This window comes from Rhinolophus sinicus, chromosome 12, assembly GCF_057876585.1.
Source record: "Rhinolophus sinicus isolate RSI-liver-muscle chromosome 12, RSI-T2T, whole genome shotgun sequence".
Lineage (NCBI taxonomy): Eukaryota > Metazoa > Chordata > Mammalia > Chiroptera > Rhinolophidae > Rhinolophus > Rhinolophus sinicus.
The window spans coordinates 12,342,386-12,366,161 of NC_142512.1; the positions used below are offsets into that span (position 1 = coordinate 12,342,386).

General features: G+C 40.2%; 1 protein-coding gene across 1 annotated transcript in view; it reads right to left on the minus strand.

The window, feature by feature from the left end:
• Window positions 1-23,776, minus strand: part of GLP2R (glucagon like peptide 2 receptor) — a 63,384-nt gene that overhangs the window by 22,462 nt on the left and 17,146 nt on the right. Inside the window, exons 5-9 of the mRNA XM_019755222.3 lie at window positions 14,861-14,967; window positions 12,659-12,812; window positions 10,805-10,964; window positions 9,685-9,745; window positions 8,420-8,489 (exon numbers count right to left, since the gene is read on the minus strand). Coding sequence (XP_019610781.3) covers window positions 8,420-8,489; window positions 9,685-9,745; window positions 10,805-10,964; window positions 12,659-12,812; window positions 14,861-14,967 — 552 coding nt within the window. The remainder of the gene's footprint in view (window positions 1-8,419; window positions 8,490-9,684; window positions 9,746-10,804; window positions 10,965-12,658; window positions 12,813-14,860; window positions 14,968-23,776) is intronic.

The following is a 23,776-nucleotide window of genomic DNA, read 5'->3' on the forward strand; positions in this document are numbered from 1 at the left end:
TAACTCTTCAGAGGAGGGGAGTATGTAGTGAGGAGATGTCTTGGGAAACCCAAGCAATAGAAATACACTGAGTTCCTGGTGAGGAAGAGGCCCTAAAAAGGGACAAAACCAGTGAAGACTAATTTTACTAATTTCTCAACTTTGTCAGGTTCTGGGCTTGTCAGAGAAGATTCAATAAGAGTGAATGAAGGTGAGGAGAAGTCAAGATGGTGCAATAAATAAACGCTATGCCTGCCACCTCTTATGACCACATTAAAATCACAACTGAATTATAGAACAAACAACCTCTAGAATCATCTGAACACTAGCAGAACAGTATCCCTATAACTAAGGATATAAACAAAAGGCTACATCAAGAATGGTAGGAGGGGCAGAGACGTGAAATGTGCTGACCCCAAACCCACAGGTAGCGGTTGAGCAGTGGGAGGGACACCTTGGTGGTAGAGGTGCCCCCTGAAGAGTGAGGAGTCCCAGCCCCACACCAGATTCCCCAGCCCAGGAGTCCTGTGCCAGGAAGAGGAGTACTCACAACATCTGGCTGTGAAAATCAGCAAGGATTCCGTCAGTCCCAGTAAGACAGAAGGTAGCTGGAAACCCAGACATCCGCTTAAAGGGCCTGCATACAGACTGATTTGATTGCAAGCACTTACCCTAGGCTCTGGCAGAGGGGCAGCAACTCAAGAGGTGCCAGGGACACACAGAGAAAGACTGAGTTTGTGGCTTCAGGGCAAGGGCTACATGTGGAGCCCACCTCACATGTAGCCTACAAGTGGATGCGATCTTTCCTGTGTTGAGCCCTACCCTGCAAGGCCAAATCTGAGACGGCATTGGCTGGGTGAACGCCCTGGAACTCCGCCTCGCCCAGCTAGTTTGGAATCACTGGGGGTACTGTCAGCCCGTGGGCCACCAGCCTGGCCCTGCAAACTATGGAAGCCTCGGCATACTGGGAAACTTTCGGTCAGCCACTACTTGCACTGCACCCTTTTTTGGATGGCTGTTGGAGATATGCAGGCCCCAGGTGAGTGGGGGCTGCCCGCTGTGTTCTCTGAGTGTTTTGCAAAGTGGCCACAGGCTCAGCAGTGGCACAAGAACTGAGCCTGTGTTAACTTTGTGAAAACCACCAGTTGCACCCCTACTGACTCCCCCATCCCACCCAACTCAGGCAGCATCGCTGGGGGCACTGTCAGCACTAGGTTAACCAGCCTGGCCTGTGCACCTAAGGAGGCTCTTTCAGCAGCTGAGCCTTAAGAGCAGCCAGCAGGTGGCAACAGGCCTAGGGTTCTTTTGCTAAGCTGCCCCAGGCCTGATACTGGTGGCAGCCAGCCTCAGTTCACAGGCCACTCCCACACACCTCCCGGTTCAGCACAGGCACAACCAGCCACATATAGCTTTGCAGCTCCTACTAGGTAGCCCCAGGCCAGTCATAGCAAGGCTGAAATTAGCCTGCATGAAGCCCCTTCCAAGAGGTACCAGAACTAACACACCCAGAGGCCAGCTTTAGACCACATGAGAGTACTGCCTGAATAGCCCTACTAGTGGCGCAGTGAAAGGGTGGTCTCAACAAGCACAAGCGCCCACTAGGGCAAATCCCTCTCTGAGACAGAGTTGAAAACACTGGTTATAAGAATGCTTAAGGAACTTAGTGAGAACTTCAGCAAAGAGAAAGTAAGCACAAAGTAGGATATAGAAACCATAAAAAAAGTCAAAAATAAAGAATACAATAACTGAAATGAAGAATACAGTAGAAGGAATCAGCAGCAGATTAGATGAAGCAGAGGATCGAACAGCAATGTAGAAGACAAAGTAGCAGAAAACACCCAATTTGAAAACAACAATAACAAAAAAGAATTTTTAAAAAGGTAGTTTAAGAGACGTCTGGTATCAGGCATAAAAACATTCACATCGTAGGAGTACCAGAAAAAAAAAGAGGGAGCAAAGGATCAAGAACCTATCTGAAAAAATAATGACTGAAAACTTACCTAACTTGGCAAAGGAAATAGACTTACAAATCCAGAAAGTGCAGAGACTCTCAAATAAGATGAACACAAGCAGGCCCACACCAATCACAATTAAAATGGCAAAGGTTAAAGACAAAGGGAGAATCTCAAAATCAGCAAGAGAAAGACAATTAGTTACTTACAAGGGAGCTTCCAGAGACTGTCAGCTGATTTTTCAACAGAAACTTTGCAGGCCAGAATGGAGTGGCAAGAAATATTCAAAGTGATGAAAAGCAAGGCTCTACAACCAAGACTAATCTATACAGCAAGACTATCATTTAAAATTGAAGGATAGATAAAGTGCTTTGCAGACAAGAAAAAGCTAAAGGAATTCATTACCAACAAGCCAGTATTATAAGAAATGTTAAAGGGACTTCTTTAAGAAGAAGAAGGGGGAGGGGCAGCCAGATGGCTCAGTTAGTTAGAGGGTGAGTTCTGAACAACAGAGTTGTCGGTTTGATTCCCATATGGGCCAGTGAGCTGCACCCTCCACAACTGGATTGAAGACAACAAGCTGCCGCTGAGCTTCCGGAGGGGCAGGCGGATGGCTCAGTTGGTCAGTATTGTTAAGAGTGCAAGCTCTTAACAATAAGGTTGCTGGTTCAATTCCCACATGGGATGATGGACTGTGCCCCCTACAACTAAGATTGAAAACGGCGACTGGACTTGGAGATGAGCTGTGCCCTCCACAACTAGATTGAAAGACAATGACTTGGAGCTGTGGGCCCTGGAGAAACACACTGTTCCCCAATATTCCCCAATAAAAAAATAAATAAACAAAAGAAGAAGAGGGAAAACAAACAAATAAAAGAAGATAAAAAATGTGAATAATAAAATGTCAGTAACTATGTACCTGTAAATAATCATTTTAAATGTAAATGGATTAAATGCTCCAATCAAAAGACAGGGTAACTGAATGGATAAGAAAACAAGACCCATACATATACTGTCTACAAGAGACCCATCTCAGATGGAAAGATACACATAGACTGAAAGTAAAGAGGTGAAAAAAGATATTTTATGCAAATGGAAATTTTTTTAAAAACTGAGGTAGCAATACTTATATCAGACAAAATAGAATTTAAAATGAAGAGTATAAGAGGCAAAGAAGGACATTACATAATGATAAAGGGATCAATCCAACAAGAAGACATAACCCTAGTAAACATCTATGCACCCAACATAGGAGCACCTAAATACATAAAACAAATATTGACTAACATAAAGAGAGGGATCGACAATCATATAAAGGGACTTTAACACCCCATTGACACCAATGGACAGATCTTTCAGACAGAAAATCAGCAAGGAAACAGTGGCCTTAAATAACACACTAGACCAGATGGATTTAATTGATATTTTTAGGGCATTCTACCACAAAGCAGCAGAACATACATTCTTTTCAAGTGTACATTTTTCATAATAGATCACATATTAGGCCACAAAAGTAGTCTCAATAAGTTCAGGAAGATTGAGTCATATCAATCATCCTCTCTGACCATACTGGTATGAAACTAGAAATCAATTACAAAAAAAAACCCTAAAAAAACACATGGAGGCTAAATAACATGCTACTAAACAATGAATTGATTAACAATGAGATCAAGGAAGAGCTCAGAAGATACCTTAAGACAAATGAAAATAAAAACATAATGGTCCCAAATCTATGGGATACAGAGAAAGCAGTCCTAAGATGGAAATTCATAGCAATGCAGGCTTACCTCAAGAATCAAGAAAATCCTCAAATAAACAATCTAATTTTACACCTAAGGGAACTGAAAAAAACAAAAACAAAACCATCAACAAACAAAGCTGAAAGTGAGTAGAAGAAAGGAAATAATAAAGATCAGAGTGGAAATAAACAAAATAGAGGATTAAAACAATGCAAAAGTTCAGTGAAACTAAGAGGTGGTTCTTTGAAAAGATAAACAAAATTGATAAACTTTTAATGAGACTCATAAAAAAAAAGAAGAGAATGGACCCAAATAAATAAAATTAGATATGGAAGAGGAGATGTGACAACTGACAGCACAGAAATGCAAAGGATTATAGGAAAATGTTATGAACATTTACATGCCAACAAATTGGACAATCTAGAAGAAATAGATAAAATCTTAGAAACATACAATCTTCCAAGACTGAATTAAGAAGAAACAGAAAATCTGAACCAACCAATTACTACTAATGAAATTGAATTGGTAATCAACAAGCTCCCAACAAACAAAAGTTGTGGACCAGATGGCTTCACAGGTGAATCTTACCAAACATTCAAAAAAGAATTAACACCTATTTTCCTCAAACTATTCCAAAAAATCCAAGAGGAGGGAAGGCTCCCAAACTCATTTTATGAGGCCACCATTACCTTGATTCCAAAACCAGACAAAGACATTACCAAAAAAAGAAAACTATAGGCCAATATCCCTGGAGAACACAGATGCAAAAAATTTCAACAAATATTAGCAAGCTGAATTCAGCAATACATTGAAAAGATCATGCACCACAATCAAGTGGGATTTATTCCTGGTATACAAGGTTGGTTCAATATCCACACATCAATTAATGTGATACACTGCATAAACAAAATGAAAGATAAAAACCATTTGATCATATCCACAGATGCAGGAAAAACATTTGACAAAATCCAGCCCCCATTTAACATAAAAACTTTCAACAAAGTGAGAATAGAGGGAACATATCTCAACATAATAAAGGCCATATATGATAAACCCACAGCTAACATCATACTCAATGGGGCAAGGCTCATAATACCAGCATGGGCCAGGGAGCTGTGTCCTACACAACTGGGCTGAAAAACAATGGCTTGAACCAGAGTCGGAAAGAGGGGAGGTGGAAAAAAGGGGGGGAAAAAAGAAAGAAGAACAAAGCTGGAGGTATCATGCTACCTGATATCAAACTATACTACAAGGCCGTAGTAATCCAAAAAGCATGATATTGACATAAAAACAGACATATAGATCAATGGAACAGAATAACGAGCCCCAAAATAAACCCATGCCTACCTATATGGTCATTTAATCTATGACAAAAGAAGCAAGAATATACAATGGGGTAAAAACAGTCTATTCAATAAATAGTGCTGGGGAAACTGAACAGATACATGTAAAACAGGAAACTGGACAACCTTCTTACTCCATATACAAGAATAAACTCAAAATGGAATAAAGATTTAAATGCAAGATTCAAAACTATCAGAGGAGCATTCCAGGCAGAGGGACAAGGTGCGTAAAATATGAGGGGAGTGAAACACCAGGATGGATTTAGGAAACTGTGAATTTTTCCATACAAACACAGCATGGGTGCTTGTGGTGAGATTGCTAGGCAGGGAATGACAATTCTTACCACACTAAGGAGTTTAGAACAAGCCTGGGGGCCATAAGGAGCCATTAAAAAGTTGCAGACAGAACAGAGACATAGTCAAATTTTGCTCAAGGAAGACCACTCTCGTTGCAATACAGAGGATGGATTTCCAGGGGCAAGAATGAAAAAAAGGAGACCAAATAGGAGGGTTTTGAAGAAGTCTGCACAAGAAATCCCAAGAGGCTGCAGAAGAGTGGGATTAAGGAAAAGGAGACAGCTTGGAGAGATCTTTAGAGGAAGAATTGATAAGACTTGAAGCCTGAGTGGATATTGCAAGGAAGAAGGTTTCTGGCTTGGATGGCTGCTAGATGGATGGTGGTGTCACTCACTGGGTGGGGCAAGAAGAGGAGGAGAAAGTATGGATGGGAGGATGAGTGAGCTAAAGTGACTGTGTCCATTTCTGTGGAGCTGGCCATGACTGGAGTTGTAGAAGCAACAGCATGTGAAGGTTATTTTGTGCAAGATGAGAAGATAAAGCACATTCCCTTGTCCTCGTAGGATGTGGCTCCAGGAATTAAAAAACACCAGAAGAAACTAGCACAGAGATCATTCAGCCATGGATGGCCAAGCAGCAAGATCCAGAGCAGTGGTTCCAGCCTTGGCCATCCATTCGAATCCCTTAGAAGCTTTTAAAACTGCAACTGCCTAGGTCCTACCTCCAGAATTTCTGATGTAATCCTTGAACATGGGTATGAGCCACTGTGAAGTTTCAAATACACAGCCAGCTTTGAGACCCACTGGTGTGTGGACAAAGAGCTTCACAGACTTTCCTGAGCACCTGAAGCCTGGGAATCTTGACACAATGCAGATTCTGATTCAGCAGGTCTGGAGCGGGGCCTGAGAACCTGGATTTATAACAAGCACTCAGGTGACTATACTTTCAGCAGTAAGAGTGTAAAAAAATGTTCTCAATTCTTGCTGCATATTAGGACCCCAGGGCTACATCTGAGATCAATGAAATTCAAATCCCTGGGGGTGAAACCCAAGCAAAAAACACCCAAGTGATTCCAAGAGCAACCAAGATTGAGAACCATTGATGAAGCCTCTAGAAGACTGCAGGATAAATTAGGGGTCCAGCTGGAGTGAGCCTGAGTTCCACCCTAGGGAGAGCCTGCTGGCCTCCATCCTGATTTACTCTGTCTGGTTAGTGAGAACCTTCCAGTGTCCAGTGTGGGTCACAATTGTTCACTGAATAAGTTTATGGAGAGCCTGCGCTATGGCTGGGCTGAAAGCTTGGATGAATAGAACATGAGGCTTACAGTCACAGAGACAGGTTTTAGACAACTGCTTACAATCAGGGGCTGTATCAAAAGTCTGTACAGGATTCTGGAAGGGCATAAAAGAGTGTGACCATTTCTACTTGTGTGAGGTGGGTGTTCAGGTACAGTGGCCAGGCGGACAAGGTGGCAGAGAGAAGGAGCTCAAATCCAAGGAGTATCTGAAGCAAAGTACTAACACAGGAAAAGCCTGCAGCAGTCAGTACTCCAGGCACCTGGGCTGGAGGCTAGAAATATTTGTGGGGCAGCAGCACAGTGTTGTGGTTAAAGGTCTCAATGCCATCCAGTCAGACCCTTTGGGCTGAGATCTGGTGACCCCACTTACTGGCTCTGTGACTTTAGCCAAGTAACTTCTTATCTTCTCAGTGTCCTCACCAATAAGAGAAACAAAATTGGCACCTACCTCTGGGGTTTGTTGGGAAGATTAAATGAGTATATATACACAAAGTATTTAGAATGATGCTGGGATATAGGAGTCACTCAATAAATGTTACTGGACAGACATGGAGGTGCCTGGCTAGGAGGTGGGTGCTGGGATCACAGCTGGGCAGTGTGGATGGAGAGGAGAAGATTGTGGACAAGTGAGAGACAGGGTGGGGGTGAGGCAGGGTTCATGATGCCACACTTCGGATGTACGGGGTCAGGTTTCACTTTGAGCACTCAGCCTCAGTTATGCATGGAAGGACCAGAGGGGAGATAACCAGGAGCACACGTGCCACCACTCAGGGTAGATGTGATGCAGGCCTCACAGTCATCAAGAGCATCTCTGCACTCGGTTTCCCTGCCATTTTTCCAAATGTTTTGCCCTCCCCGTCACACCCGGGTCTGGGCAGAGTTGCCTTCTATCATGGAAAAATATTGACATTCTATAAAAACAAGCTTTTTCTTTCATACAACCACAAACATATTATTTACATAAAATGGCAAACATTGAATGCCCGACAATCCCTCGGAAAAGAGAGTGGACAGAGCATGGATGGCAGTGCCTGGCTGGTGCGCATCCAGAAGGGATGACCCTATGTCTAGATGGAAAGACTTCCTTCCTTCGGGATCTTGTTAATTCTTCCAACAGTATGCTAACTCCCTGTCCCTTCCCCCAGCTTAATGGGCAGATTTCATTCTCACACACTATTGTCTAAAGGAGTTTTAAGACTCTGGGTCAAGCAGTCCCTTCCCAGCCCCCAAATTCTGGGGCACGTGGAATAAAGGCCCTTCCTTCTCAGGACCTCAGAGTAATGTTATCTCCTGAATCTAACCCCCATCACAGCTTTGGGTTATATTGATTATATGTTTTGCTTCTCTAAAAGAATCTTCCTTAGTCTCTCCTCCCCCCGCACCGCCCCCCCGCCCCAACGCCGCTAATGGTGTTAAAATCCAAGTCAATAGCTTTGCTCTCCCTGGGCTGATCCATGACTAAAGTTGCCTGTATCCCCAGGACCTTGTACACATCACAGCCATTCAGTGCAGGGTCACTGAGCTGACTACAGGTTTTTATACATAGTTTCAAGACCCAAAGAGAAGGAGGCTGTTAGTATAACCCTGAATTTAGGTCTTGAACTGGAACAAGAGAATTTCCTAACTTGTTCCTTCTCATTCAGCAGATCTTACTTACAGCTCAGCATCTCCTTCTCAAGGGACCTGGCCCAGGCTCATTCTGAGCCAGAGGATTAGGTGGAGGCAGGAGGGGGGTGGGGGTGAGGGCAGGGGTGGAGTCCTCCGCAGCTGCTGAGCTCAGAGAGGAAAAAGGGTGGGTGGGATGGTCCTTACCGCCACACAAAGCAGCATGGGTCCTCGGATGATCCACCAGATTTTCTTATTCCTGTTGGTTCCCCAGCACCTACAACAAAGAGCAGGCAGTAGAAGAAGACTTAGAATTGAGGTAAGGTCCAATGTAAAAGCATCATGCCCTCTGGAAGAAGGATACTCACACTCAAGATTCACTTTCCACCCATCGTTCTCCTGAGAAATGGGAGAGAAGGGGGAGAACTCAAATCCCTTCCTATTTGTATGGTACTCCTAACTTTTCTTACAATTAAAGTGCTCTTCAGTGCTAACAGCTTGGTGTGTATCCTTACACACTTTGCTTCATGTTCATACAAATATAAATTGTTAGTTACATAGGGGACATTTTGGTGGTGATTATTTGGAGGACAAAAATGGGATCGCATAATATACGTTATTCAGCAACAGGCTTAACAGCCTGCTGTTGAGATTCAGCCCTAGAAACCAAAAGCTATAGAACTAATCCATTTTCTCAGTCGTCTCATAATATTCCACAATACAGGTATGCTGCAACTTGTTCATTGATTCCCTGTTGATGGATGTTCAGGGTTTTTTGTTTGGCTAGAGGTTTTTCGGTTTTATTTTATAAACTGAGATATAATTGACATATATCATTATATTTATACAGGTACAACATAATGACTCAATATACACATATACTGTGAAATGATCATCACAGTAAGTTTAGTGAATATCCATCACCACACGTAGTCATGCAGTTTTCCTTGTGATGAGAAATTTTAAGACTCACCCTCTTGGCAACTCTCAAATATACAATATAGTATTATTAACTACAGTCACCATGCTGTACATTACTTCTCCAGGACTTACTTATTTATAACTGTAAGTTTGTACCTTTTCATCACTTCCACCCATTTTGTTTTGCTTTTTCTCCCCCTCACTGTGAATGACAATGCAATAACCATTCTTGCACCTATATCCTTACATATGTATGCACCAAATTTTTATGCTAATTTTGTGCTAATTGGCATATGTAAGTAAATTAGTAAGCTAATTACTATAAGCATAAGTTTTCATTATTTTAATCTACATTCCTAAGTATATTCTAGATGGCCAAAATGGAAGGGAGTGGATAGTCTCTTCAGGAAATGGTATGTATATATGTGTATACAAGGTATACACATACCTTGTATTCACAGGTATGCCTAAATACAAAATATCCTTGTATTTAGGCATACCTGTGAATTACCGGCTCATGGAAGTGAGAAAACAGGTAGGTTAGTACCTACCCTGTGTTCTCCAACTGTGCCCGGGCGATACTCCACGGTACAACAAACAGCAATGGGAAGGCTGGGGAGAGACGAGGGAAAGGTAGTTAGGAGCTGATTGGCCAAAGCTGCCTGCCTCCCACCCCAGCCCAATGGGCAAAGCACACACAGCTGATTAAAACTTATAACAGCCCAAACATCATAGAATTGCAGACTGAAAACTGGAGACCTAGGGTGGCACAGAGCCCATCCATTGTTTTACTGTCAGACAAACCAGGAAGTGGAGAGGAGAACGGACTTGCCACATGTCATAAACAGCTTAGAGTAAATTCAAAGATATTAACCAAAACCTTCTGAATTGTAGACCAAGCTTATTTCTTCTGTATCCTATAGTCTCAAATTATCCAAAAGGTTGTGACAACAGGGATTCCAGACATCATCATAAAGACTGAGTTAGTGTTATGGTTTGTGTACCCCCCAGATTAACATGTTGAAGTCCTAACCCCCAACATGATGATATTTGGAGATGAGCCCTTTGGAGGCAACTGGGTTTGGAAGAGGTCGGGGTGGGGTGGGGGTGCCATCATGATGGGATTAATGTCCTTATGAAAAGAGGCCATAGAGCTGCTTTCTCTCTCTTGCACTCTCTCTCTCCCTCTACCATGCGAGGTCCCAGCGAGAACACAGCTATCTGACAGTCAGGGAGCGGGCTCTCACCGTGCTGGCATCCTGATCTCAGACTTGCCAGCCTACGCAACTGTGAGAGGTAAATGTCTGTTGTATAAGCCATATCGTCTATGGTCTTTTGTTACGACAGCCACAGCAGACCAATATAGTTGGGGACAGAGTAGGACAAATGTCATCTGATGCTAACAAAAACCTTCTCAATTTTGGAATGTGTGCATTGGGTCTATGGCACTTGTGTGTGCATACATGTCTGTGTCGTGAACACACACACACACACACACACACACACACACAGACAGACACACACACCTCTCTTCAGAGTCACTTGTCATTAAAGAATTCTGTCCTAGAAGCCTCCCTCCAGTTAGGTCTCTAACTCTGACCAAAGGCTCTATTGGGCTTCCACATTATGAAGGGTCCCCAGGGAAAGAGGCCGGGGGTTCAGGTCACTCACCCCACCCCACCAGCAGGTATCTGGGCCAGAGTCGCCTCTCAGGATGCACTATGGGCTCCAGCAGCGTGTGGAGGTAAAGGCCTTCCACCAGAAGCCATGAGTAATTAGCAGCCACGAAGTAGTGCAGGAGAACCTGGGCTGAGCGGCAGGAGGCGGACATCTGCACAGGACAGAGCACTTGAAGGTGAGTTTCTGCGTTCCTCGGACCTCGGCCCCAAGAGGGTGGAGAAGGGCCTCCCTACGTACAATACCTCCCTCTTTGCTTCCCTCTCTCCCAAATCCTTGCTGATCGTCTCAGAGAGGTTGGCAACAATATCAAAATATGAAGGAGGGCTTCACGTAGGTTTCAAAGCCCAGCCTCTTCCTTGACATTATAAATATTTTTAGACCAACAAAAACAGAGAGAATTTATCACCAGCAACTTCCCTTAAGGAAACACTAAACAGTATGTTCTTTGATCTTAGTTCAAGTAAGCTAGAAGTCAATAACCAAAAAATCTTCATTTGGACTAAAGATGAGGAAATGAACTTCTACTTTTTTTTTTTTTTGAAATGAACTTCTTAATAACCCCTGAATCAAAGGAGAAATGATAATAGAAATTAGAACTTATTTCTGAATTGAATGAAAGGAAAATTCTGCATATCAAAATTTGTGCTATGCAGTTAATACCCCCCTTAGAATGAAATTTATAGCCTTAACTGTGTTAATTTAAAAAGAGAAAGGCTGAAAATCAATTATCTTAAATATCATGTCAGAAAATAAAACAGCAAATTAAACCCAAAGAAAGTACATGGAAAAAATAATAGAGATGAAAGCAGAAATTAATGAAATCGAGAATATAAAATAAAGAGAATAAATAATGCCAAAAATTTGTTCTTTGAAAAATCCAACAAAACTGAGAAACTCCTGGCAAGGATGATTAAGGGAGGAAAAAGAGAGTGAAGGTACAAATACTCAGTATCAGGAATCAAAACAGGAACACCACCATAGATGAAATAGATCTTAAAAGGACCTTAAGAGACTATGAACAATATTATGCCAGTAAATTTCAAATGTTATATGAGGTAGACAAATTCCTAGAAAAACACAAGTTACCTAGTGACATGAGAAGAAACAGAAAATCTGAATGTAAGAGTCATAATTAATCCATAATTAAAAGCCTCTCAATAAAGAAAACTCTGGGCCCAAATGATTTCATTGGTAAAATCTATCAAACATTTAAGGAAGAAGTAATACCCATCTTAAATAAATTCTTCCAGAGAATAGAGAAAGAGGGAACAAGTCTTATTTGCTTCGAGAGATTAGCATAAACTTTATCCAAAAACTTAACAAAGGCATTGCAGGAAAAGAAAATTATTCATGGATGTAGATGAGAAAATGCTAAATAAAGCACGGTATTAACAAATAGAATCCAGCGATATAGGAGGAAGAATAATATATCAGAACCTACTTGGGTTTATTCCAGGAATGCAAGTTTAATTTAACAGGTTACTACATTCATTATGAACAGGATAAAAAAAACATCATCTCAACTGATGCAGATTTCAATGTGGAAAAGCTTTGATGCTTATGAAAAATAGCAATAATATAAAAGGTTGATCTGGTTCAATCTTTTTTTTTACAGATGAAGAAATTTCCCAAGCAAGGACCGTTGAGTAAACCCCACAGTGAACTCTTCTGATGCTGGTTTCCTTCACCTGCCCTATTCTTGTGAGGGTTTTTTGTTTTTAAAGTCGGCTGATGCATCTCTAACTACCCCTTTATACCTCTCTTCCCCTCCCCAGCCCCACCTTCCCGCTCTAATGACCTGTTCTGACCCACCGGGTGGGAAGCCAATAGGAAGGAAGGACGCACCTCGGACACGTAGGATATCCACTCTTTCTCATTGTCGGGCCTCTTGGAGTAAGACTTGTAGAAGATGATGTCCTTCACCAGCACAGCCACAGCTCTCAGGATGAAAGACGCAAACAAATTCATGTGGATGTAGTTGCGTGTGCAGTGGAGTTTCCTGTGCAACGAGAAAACCGAGTGACCTCCCTCAGGAAAGAATGGCTCAAACTAACAAGTGTGTGTCTGAAACGCTTGTGTATCTACCACTGAAGGCAGAGGTTTGTCATGAAGGCTGCAGAGCTGGATGGCTGGGTTATGTGATCTTACTCTTCTGTGCTTCATTCTCCTCCTGGGGTAATAATACCTAAAATCTATACAACATGTTCAACATGCCGGGCTATATTTCAAACCATTCGCAGGTAGAGGTACTTATGGGTATCTTTACTCCTTACAACCACTGAAGGAGTAGATACATTATTATCCTGCTTTTACAAATGGGGTAATTGAGGCAGAAAGGTGAAGTGGCCTGTCCCAAGTCCCAGAGCAGTAAATGGCAGGTTGGGACCCAGAAATTCTGAAGCCCAAATATGACTCTCTGGGGCTCTACTGACTGTGAGAACATGATCACTTACTTCAAAGGGTTGCGGTGAGAACTCAATTAGTTAACGGGTGAAAAGTGCTCACACAGTACCTGGCACATAGTAAGTGCCCAGAAAATGTCAGCTCCCGTTACCTCTCCCCCACCCACCTGGAGCTTCCTGCAGGCTCTTTTTTTGTACCAGTGGATGTAAAACTGTGCTGTCTCTGTAGCTGAAAGGCCCTTCTTCCATCACTCTGCTCTTACCCTGCCTGGGCCCCTGTGCAGCACATTTCTAGTCCTGCCTTGCTTTAGAGCTATTATATTTTAAATTCTGAATAAAGATGTGAAGCAGGTCCTTGTGTTTTATGATTTATGCATCGTTCTCCCTAACTAAACTGGGTTTACTCAAGGGCAGCGACTGGGTGTTTCTCCTCCCAGTGCCTGAGGCACTATGCACACTTGATTGACTGAGGCTCTGCTAGTTACTTCCTGCAGGGTTGGGCAGTTATTTTCTCCTCTCTTGTTTATGAGACTTTGAGAAGGTGAGCAGAGGAGGTCGCCGAAAGCAGTGGAAACAGGCTGTGCAATTCTCCCATTGTTCGAGAAGTTCTCTCCCCATGGGGTAGATGATCATGACGCTGCTCCAGGAGCCATAGATCGTCCTGGGATTGAGGGGCAGGTAGGGCCAGACCTGGGGCTAAAAGAGCCCAGTGGGGGAGCTGCTCTGGAAATGGCACCCAGGTCTCCATGGCCCCGTCCAGGTCTCCTGCTTCCGTGCTGAGTGCTCATTCTGCCACATTATATACTCAGTTATGTTCCTGACCGAGAGACAGCCTCGAAGGGCTCCCTAGTGGGTCTATAAATATCTCATTTGGGTGATTTCTAAAAAAGTGATTTAGTAAAATGTCCCCAGGCTTTGGATTCTGAGAGTATTAGGGAGAGAAAATGCTCAGGCTCTATGCTTCCTGATTGTCGTCCTGGTTCCTTCACTCACCAGCTGTGTGATCTTGGGCAAGTTGCTTGATCTCTCCATATTTTAGTTAACTCACTTATAAAATGGGGGTAATAATAACGCTAATCTCCTAGGATGAAAATTAATCTTTATTCTGATTAGGATGAGACTTAATTACTTAATGCACGTAACGTGCTTAGACCAGTGCCTGGCTCTGAGAAAGGACTCAAATGATTGACAGCTAATTGGAATCGCAGGGCCCTAGATTGAAATCCCAGCTCTACCACTCACTAATTTGCTTTGGGGGAAGTTTCTTAATCTCTTCTGTAAAAACAATGTCTCTGGTAGAGTTATGGTGAGAATGGGCTGTGGTAGTAATGGGTGTGATTAGAAATTTAGAGCAGGGCCTGGCACACGGGAGCTTATCTAATCCAGAAGAAGCAAAAGCAGATATAGGACTCCCAGATTCCAATTCTCACTGTGCTTTGTGACCTGGGGTGACTCAGTGCCTCTCACAGGACTCTGATATCCTTTATCCCTTCATCTGCCAAATAGGATGGATGGACCGGGGACTCTTCCAGCTCTGATGAGCTGTGACATCATCTAGCCCAGTCTTCTACTGCCTTCAAGAAGTAGCCAATGAGCAAATTCCAGGGTATATGCCTGGACACCCACCAGCAGAAGTTCCACTCACCGAAGAAACAAGAGGAGGGTGAGAGCCAGGAGGAGGGAGACAATTGAGAGGGAGTACCCCACGGTGTACAACATCTGCAAGGTTGACAGCAAGGCATGGTGTTCCACCTGAACACAGAGGAAGAGACATGACCACCAAGCTAGGCACCTATGGTCTCCCAGCTCCATGCCCATGACCTCCAAGGCTCTAGGCATGCATCCCCAGCCCAGCATTGGTGCACCTAGATTCACAATAATATAGAAAAAGTGTGCCCAGGACAAAAGTGTGTCTTGGAAACGAGCACAGATTCTTTGGTCTTGGGCATGCTGTCCCTAGAGTGTAGGGGTCACTCTCTCTGGAAGATGGGGCCAGGTTTCCAACTGGATGTCTCCTCCTAAAATAACTTTTCATAGATGACCTCTTAGACAAAAACCTAATGAAACACTGGAATATTTTCTCAGAGTCCCAGGATAGCCTGATTATGAAGAGAGAATAATTTACTGAAAATTGTGTTTTATTAAGTGTGGTTCTCCAATGGAATCTCATTTCCTCATTTAATTCCTCCTGCATTCGAGGTGTGATCAAATAATACATTGAGTATTTAAATAAAAAAGTTTATTACTGTAAAACACACATTGTCATTAATCCCCCTCACATCGAACACATTTATCTCATCGTTTTTGCCACTTTCTGAATCAGTTCTGGAAGTCCTCTTTCGTGAGTGTCTTTAGTTGCGCTGTCATGGCTGCCTCGATGTCCTGAATCGATTCAAAACGTTTAGCTTTCATGGACATTTTGACTTCAGGGAAGAGCCAGAAGTCACACGGTGCCAGATACGGTGAATAAGGTGGATGAGGACACACCGTAATTTTTTTATTTGACAGAAATTGTCTACCAGAAGCAAAGTGTGACATGTAGCCTTTCCATTATGATCACAAAATATGGTAAATACTGCTGCTGAGTGCCATCCAATGGAAAGGCATGGATCTTCAATATGGGAAGTGGTGTGTGGAACCTTAGTAACAGTGTGTGACAAGTTTCAACTTGTTTAGTGTAGTCAGTAGGGTGTGAGCTATGGTTGAGAGAAGGTGTGTTTTAAAGTGTGCCGTAAATCATCCTCCATTAAGACAATGCTTCTTGTCACACATCGCTTCTGGTATATGGCAATTTCTTTCCAATAAAAATGTTACGGTGTGTCCTCATCCACCTTATTCACCAGGTCTGGCACCATGCCGCTTCTGTCTCTTCCCCAAAGTCAAAACGTCCATGAAAGGTAAACTTTTTGACTCGATTCAGGATATTGGTGCAGCCAGGACAGCACAACTGAAGATACTCATGAAAGAGGACTTCCAGAACTGCTTCAGAAAGTGGCAAGAATGATAGGATAAATGTGTTCAAACTAAGAGGGAATATTTTGAGGGAGATTAATGGCAATGTGTCTTTTACTGTAATATTTTTTTATTTAAACATTCATCATAGTTTTTTTATCCCACTGTGTATCACCATCAAGATTATGTTTCTAAATAAATTTTTGTAGAAGAAACCACAGTAAAAAAATTTCTTACTAAATTATGTCTTAAACTTCTCTGCATAAGTTTTATCAACTCTACTGAAGTAAAAGTGGTATACAGTAAACTGCACATATTTAAAGTATAAACCTTGATGAATTTGAACATGAATATATCTGTGATTTTGTTTCCACATTCAAAATAATGAACATTTCCATTACCTCCCCAAAGGTTCCTTATGATACTTTGTGATACATTTCTTCTCACTACCCCCTGCCAACCTATGCTGAAGCAAATACTGTTCTGCTTTCTGTCATTAGAGATTAGCTTGCATTTTATAAAATTTTGTATAAATGGAATGTTGTTTCTTGCTTGTTTGTTTTTAAAGATTTTATTGGGGAAGGGGAACAGGACTTTATTGGGGAACAGTGTGAGCTTCCAGGACTTTTTTTTCCAAGTCAAGTTGTTATCCTTTCAGTCTTAGTTGTGGAGGGCGCAGTTCAGCTCCAGGTCCAGTTGCGGTTGCTAGTTGCAGTGGGCAGAGCCCACCATCCCTTGCGGGACTCAAGGAATTGAACTGGCAACCTTGTGGTTGAGAGCCCACTGGCACATGTGGGAATTGAACCGGCAGCCTTCAGAGTTAGGTGCATGGAGCTCTAACCGCCTGAGCCACCGGCCCGGCCCTATAAATGGAATGTTTTCATATGTACTCTTGTTTTGTCAGACTTATTTTCCTCAGAATAATTATTTTGAGATTCATGCATGTCATAGAATGTATCAATAGTTCATTCTCCTTTTATTGCTGAGTAGTATTCCATTGCGAATATACCACAATTTCTTTATCCACTCACCTATTAATGGACATGTGGATTGTTTTCAAAGTTTGGCATTCATAAATAAAGCTGATATGAAAATTTCTGTTCAAGTTTTTATGTGGACATAGGTTTTCATTTCTCTGAGATAAATATCCAGAAATAAAATGGTGGGATAAATATCCAGAAATAAAATGGTGGGGTAGTTTGGTATACGTTTTAACTTCTTAAGAAACTGCCAAACTATTTTCTAAATAAGTTATATCAATTACATTCCCACCAGCAGTATATGAGAGTTCCAGCTGCTCTAGAGTCTACTAACACTTCATACAATCAGTCTTTTAAATTTTAGTCATTCTAATTGGTGTGTAATAGTATCTTATTTTTCAATTTGCATTTCTATAATGAATAATGATGTTGAGAATCATTTCATGTACTTATTTCCCATCTGTATATCTTATTTGGTAAAGTATCTGTTCAAATATTTGGGTACCTTTTAAATTGGATTGTTTGTCTTAATTTTAAATTGTAATTAACATTCTAGATATAAATCTCTTGTCAAGGGTGTGTTTTGCAAACACTTTCTCCCATTCCGTGGCTTGCCTTTTTATATTTTTAACAGTGTTTTTAGAAGAGCAGAGGTTTCTTTTTATTTTGGTAAAGTCCAATTTATCAAATTTTTTTTTACACTTTATGCTTTTTGTGTCCTATTTTAAAATATTTTCCTAACCCAAGGACCTTAAGATTTTCAGCTCTGTTTTTCCTAGAAGTTTAATAGATTGGGCTTTTGCATTTAGATCTATGATCCATTTCTAGTTAATTTTTATTCATGGTGTGAGGCAAGGATCAAAGTTCAGTTTTTTTGCATTCAATTGTTCTGGCACCCTTTGTTGGTAAGATTATTCTTTCCCCATTGTATTGCTTTGGCACTTTTGTCAAAAATCAATTGCCTTTATATGTGTGGGTCTGTTTCTGGATTCTCTATTCTGTTCTGTTGTACTATATATTTATCTTTATTCCAATACTGCAATGTCTTGATTACTATAACTTTATAGTAATTCTTGAAACCAGTTAATGTTAGTCTTCCACTTTTTTTTTTTCAAGACTGTTTTAGCTATTTTATATATTTGTGTTTCCATATAAATTTTAGAATCAGCTTGCCAATTTCTAACAATAATTCTACTGGGATTTTGATGGGGATTGCATTGAAACTATAAATCAATTTAGAGCCCATGAACATAGTATATCCCTCCACTTAGTTAGGTTTTCTTTCATTTATTTCCACAATGCTTTGTAGTTTTTAGTATATAGGTCCTGCTTGTCTTTTGTCAGATTTATCCCTGTGTGTTTCATATTTTTAATGCTGCTATAAATAATATTGTTTTCTTAAGTTCAATTTTCAATTGCTCATTGTTAATATATAGGAGTAAATTGATTTTTATATATTGATCTGTATTCTGAAATCTTGCTAAGTTCACTTATTAGTATCAGTAGTGTTTTGTGTAGATTCCTTGAGATTTCCTATAGACGATCATGTCTGTGAATAACATTTTTACTTGTTGTTTTCCCAACTCTATATTTTTTATTTATTTTCTTGCATTATTGCTCTGGCTAGGACCTCTAGTATAATTTTGAACAGAAATAAAAAGAGTGAACTACTACCTTGTTAAAGATTTTAGGGGAAAGCATTCACTCTTTCACCAATTTTTAAAAGATGCCTTTTTATATGAATTTATTCTGACTGCTATAATAAATTATCACAAATTTGGTGGCTTAAACACAAGATGATTTATTGTTGTAAAGTTCTGGATCAAAAGTCCAAAATCAGTGTTAGTGGGCTGAAATAAAAGTGTTGGCTGGCCAGCATTCCTTCTGAATGCTATTCCTATGGGGCATTAATTCACTGGCACATCTGGCCTGCCTTTTAGCAGACAAAGTGGGCTCAAGAACCAGAGAACCAACAAAGAAATGCACGTACTAGTGGTAAGAAGCTAGACAGTTGTGTACTGATTTGGTTAGGGCAAAGGGAAATGGTTGGGCACCAATAGCACCTGGGACAGTTGGTTTAATTGTACTCCTTTAGGAAAGTTTCTTAAGCCGTCTATACATTCAGGACTCTACCAAAACCTGACTACTTTCCTAGAGGTCCCAGAACACCCAGATAGTCTCCAGCTCACTCTCAGGACCAACAGGTAAATCTGAAATCACTTAAACACCTTTATGAAATGCTTCATTATCAGTGAGTAGTATGCACCCACCAAGGAAATGGGCATTCTCAAACACTGCTAAGGGATGGCAAAATAGTACAACCCCCTATGGAAGGGAATTTGTCAATATCTGACAAAATTATGTATGTATCTACCTTTAATCCAGCAATCCCATTTCTAGGAATCTTCCAAAAGATCTACCACCACAAATATAAACCAACATACACATACAAGGTTATTCAAAGCAATGTCATTAGTAATGAATGTTGGAAATAATCCAAATGGGCATAGGAGAGTGACTGAATAAAGTATAGTAGATATACAAGGTGGAGGACTATGCAGCTGTAAGGGGAAAGGGGAGAGAGAGAGAGAGAGAGAGAGAGAGAGAGAGAAATGTTCCTAGGAACTGATATAGAGCAATTTCCTGGACATGTTGTTAAGTGAAAAAGCAAGATGCAGAATAGGGCATCTGGTATCCTGCCTTTTGTGTAAGAAAAATGGGGAAATAACCTATTTATATACTTGCTTAGTTTTGCAAAAATAAACGTAAGATGTATATTATAATTTGATAAAAAGTAAAGATAAAGAAAAGAGAGAAAAAATAAACCAAAAAATGATAAAAATGATTATCTATAAGGAGCAGGTAGAAATAGGGCAGAGACAGTGATAGAAATGAGATTTCATTGAGGATACTTTTTTGTATAGTTTTGGCTTTAAAACCCTGTCAATATTTTATTCACTAAAAAATAGAATTAAAAGAATGAAAGAGGCAAGCCCTTAGCACTAATAAAAACAAATGAATAAAATTGTTTATCTGTAACATGACCATTTTATAATTATTTCAAATAATTATGAACATAGTACTCTGAACATGGGATATAATCTAAGGATAAAGAGCTGCAAAGAAATCTGAAATTTTATCAAGTAGATTTATATTTTAATATTTTAAGGTTCAAATTATTTTGCATGTACTGTAGGAAAAGGTAAATAAATATGAAAATGTTATTAGGAAGCAAAATTTTCACTGAAAGAGGAAAGATACATAATGCAAAATAATAGGAGACAAGGAAAAGTCCTAAATGTGAACTTTAAATCAGAATTATCAGTATGAAGTGAAATCTTGATTGTTGAGAATATTTTATTCCTAAGTCTGTACTCTGAAAGGTCCTAGGATCTAGTAGTGGCAATGAGAACACCTAGCGCTTAGATCTTGATTTCTGCTACCATTCCTCCACTTGAAGAAGCCAGGACTCTTTGAAGATATAGCTCATCTGGGCTTGGAACAGGGAAAATACAAGATGAGCTTGGACTAGTTTCTTGTGTCAAAAAATAAGGAACTGCTACAAGACAAATGGGATTATACGAAAAGTACACAAAAGTCAGTTTGAAGAGATTTCACTAACTAAATCTACAAAACGTTGAGCATCAAAAAGAATAATAAGTGAATAAAGCAATCTGTAAGTCCATACTGATACTCACAAAAAGAGGGTAGAGGGAGGCGGTCTTTCAGAAGACTGCCAGCTACGAAATGTAGAAGGAATGATAGAACTTGAATCAATTCAAGCAAGCATCGTTAATGAAGATTAAAACACTGATGAAGGTTTGTGACGGAACAAGATAAACACATGGTTCTAAAGTATCACCCCACCAATTACTGGCCAAATACAAGAGGATAACTGTACCTTTACCACGGAGAGATCTGGCTGTTGCTACCTTGACCAAGTGATCAAACATAACATCATTATAGTGTGACACCTGACGTTTTGATCTCCTGGTATGATGCTATACAATATACACAGCACCTGCAAGGATCACCTGAATCTTGTCAAGCCTCTAAACCTAACTTTCAGCTTACAGGAAATACAGAAGATGGGGGAGCACATGGATGACAACCTGAGGAAACAGTCAAACAAATGCAGGTAGTGTGACATTCTACAATAAAGTTCTTCTGGTCTCTTCTAATGTTGAAATCCAATGTTGAGGGGTGGCAGGGTCAGGGGGCGTGGCATGGAAGGACTGTTCTAGATTAAAAGATACAAAGTGATCTCAAACTAAATGTAATGTGTGAACCTGGATGAGATCCTGGTCCAGGGAAGAAAAGCTATAAAAATTGAGGGGAACAATTGGAGAAATTTGAATATGGATGAAAAATTCACTGATATGATGAAATTACTGCTAACTTTACTTAGTTGAAACAATGGTATTATAATAATGTGGAATGATGTCCTTAATCTTTGGAAATACCCGATGAATATTTAGGGGTGAAATTTCAAGATGTCTGCAAATTATTTTCAAATATTTCAGAAAGAGACAGAAAGCAAATAAGGCAAAATGCTCATACATTTTGAATCTAGAGAGCAGATCTATGAGTGTTTATTTTATTATTCTTTTAACTTTTCTATATGTTTGGATATTTCAAAATAAAATATTAGGAAAAAACAGATATATATCAATTGATATATATTATGTTATATTTAAAATTTACCATTAAAATTATACATATTCTAATTATATATCAGTGAAATTCTGTATTTGAGAATAGAAAGCACTTTTTTAAAGGCAAAGAAAACAACTTGAAGTAAGGCAAGATAATTTATTTGAACCCCACTAAACACAATTCTGTACCAAGAAATCTAAACATATTTGTTAACAGTTATTCATGGGCACACATATACATACACACACACACGCATATACACACATACACTTACATACACATATACATATGCACACACATACACAATTTCCTTAAAAAGTACCATTTAAAGTGCATAAAGACCCCCAGTGTTTTGTCAGTTGGAAGAACATAACATTTTTTGTTTACCAGAACTCTGAAGGGCAAAGATTTACTAATACTAGCCTTTTTTGGGCAAAAGTTCAACCCTCTATTAGAAACACAGGTAAACATGGCTAGAAGTTGTTGGGGTTTTTTAAGTATTTGAATTCTTGGAAATACAGCCACTTGCAGAGGGGATGAGGCAATGCCCTTGTTTTGACTTTTCTAAAGAGAGAACTCTTTATTCCCTGTCTTGGAAAGTGCAGTTTTCAAATCTTGTTCTGCTGTCCTTGTCTGCCGACTTGGGCCACTGCAGACCGAAGCTCGGAAACAGCAGCAGACCCCACACACCTGCTGGTGAATTCCTCCTTTAAGGCTCAGTTCCCAGCCTCAGAGGCACACTAGAGTCACCCGGAAACTTTAGCACCAGTATGGATGCCTAGGCCCCACTACAGACCCACTCACTCAGAATTTGTGAAATCACTCATTCAGTATTTATTAAGTGCCCACTGTATGCAAAGGCTTTTGTGCATCCCAGCACCTGGCCAGGGGGTGGTGCATATTCAGATATAACTATGATTTTGTCATTGTTCCCAAGCACCTCAGTCCAGGAGGGAAGATGAGAAATACATTCAGTTTGCCTAATTCAAGGTGTGTAATTAGTATGAATCTGGTGTCCTGATGAAAGTCAAATTCTTGAGAGTAGCTGAATCCAATCCAGACACAGGTATCATTTTAGTGCCTTTAAGAGGTGTGACCTGTCACATGGTAAAGCTGGATAAGGAACAGAGTTCTGTCAACTCAAATCAAGTAATATAGTGAAAAAGAGGTTTAGAACAAAGGCCCTGCAGATGCAGAGGAAGCAATGGGAAGCTCTTCATTCCTGATGGGAAGATATGACAGACTTAGGAAAGCCAAGGGCCTGCCAGCTCCCACTGGGCTCTGAGGGAACTGAGCCACACGTGGGTGGTCAAACACACAGCAAAGTTAAAGGAATTTTACAAAGAGCACCTGCGTAGCCACCACCTACATTCTACTGTCAACACTTGACTTGGTGTCACCCCATAGCCATCCTTTTATTGATCCCTCATATAGAGACTTTTTAAATTAGTTGCACAATCTGTATGTAATTGGTATAACTACTTTGAAAGTACAGCATATTAGGGGGTTAGAATTAGTATTGTGACGTCAACGTGAAACATGTCAATAAGTATTTGACTTTAAGTTTAAATTGAAAACTTAATGAAAATAGTATTGACTTATTCAAAAAAATTAAGACTCACTGGATAAGTTTGACACATTCAATGAACTAGAATTATTTAAGAATTAAAGATTTGCTTGTTCCTGCAACTATTTAATATATTTAAAGCATCTAATATCTTAAATGTATTAATGGGAAATCATTTCACATTTCACACTGCATTGAAATAACTAGTTTGTAAGTGGCACCAAAAATTATTCAAAGACCTCCTTAATAGTATTAAAATTTATATATATATGTGTATATATATATGTGTGTGTGTGTGTGTGTGTGTGTGTGTGTGTGTGTGTATGTATATATATATAATCTTTTAACAGAAAATTAATATTTTTATTTTTGTAAGTCAAATAAAATATTATATATTTTTAAAATA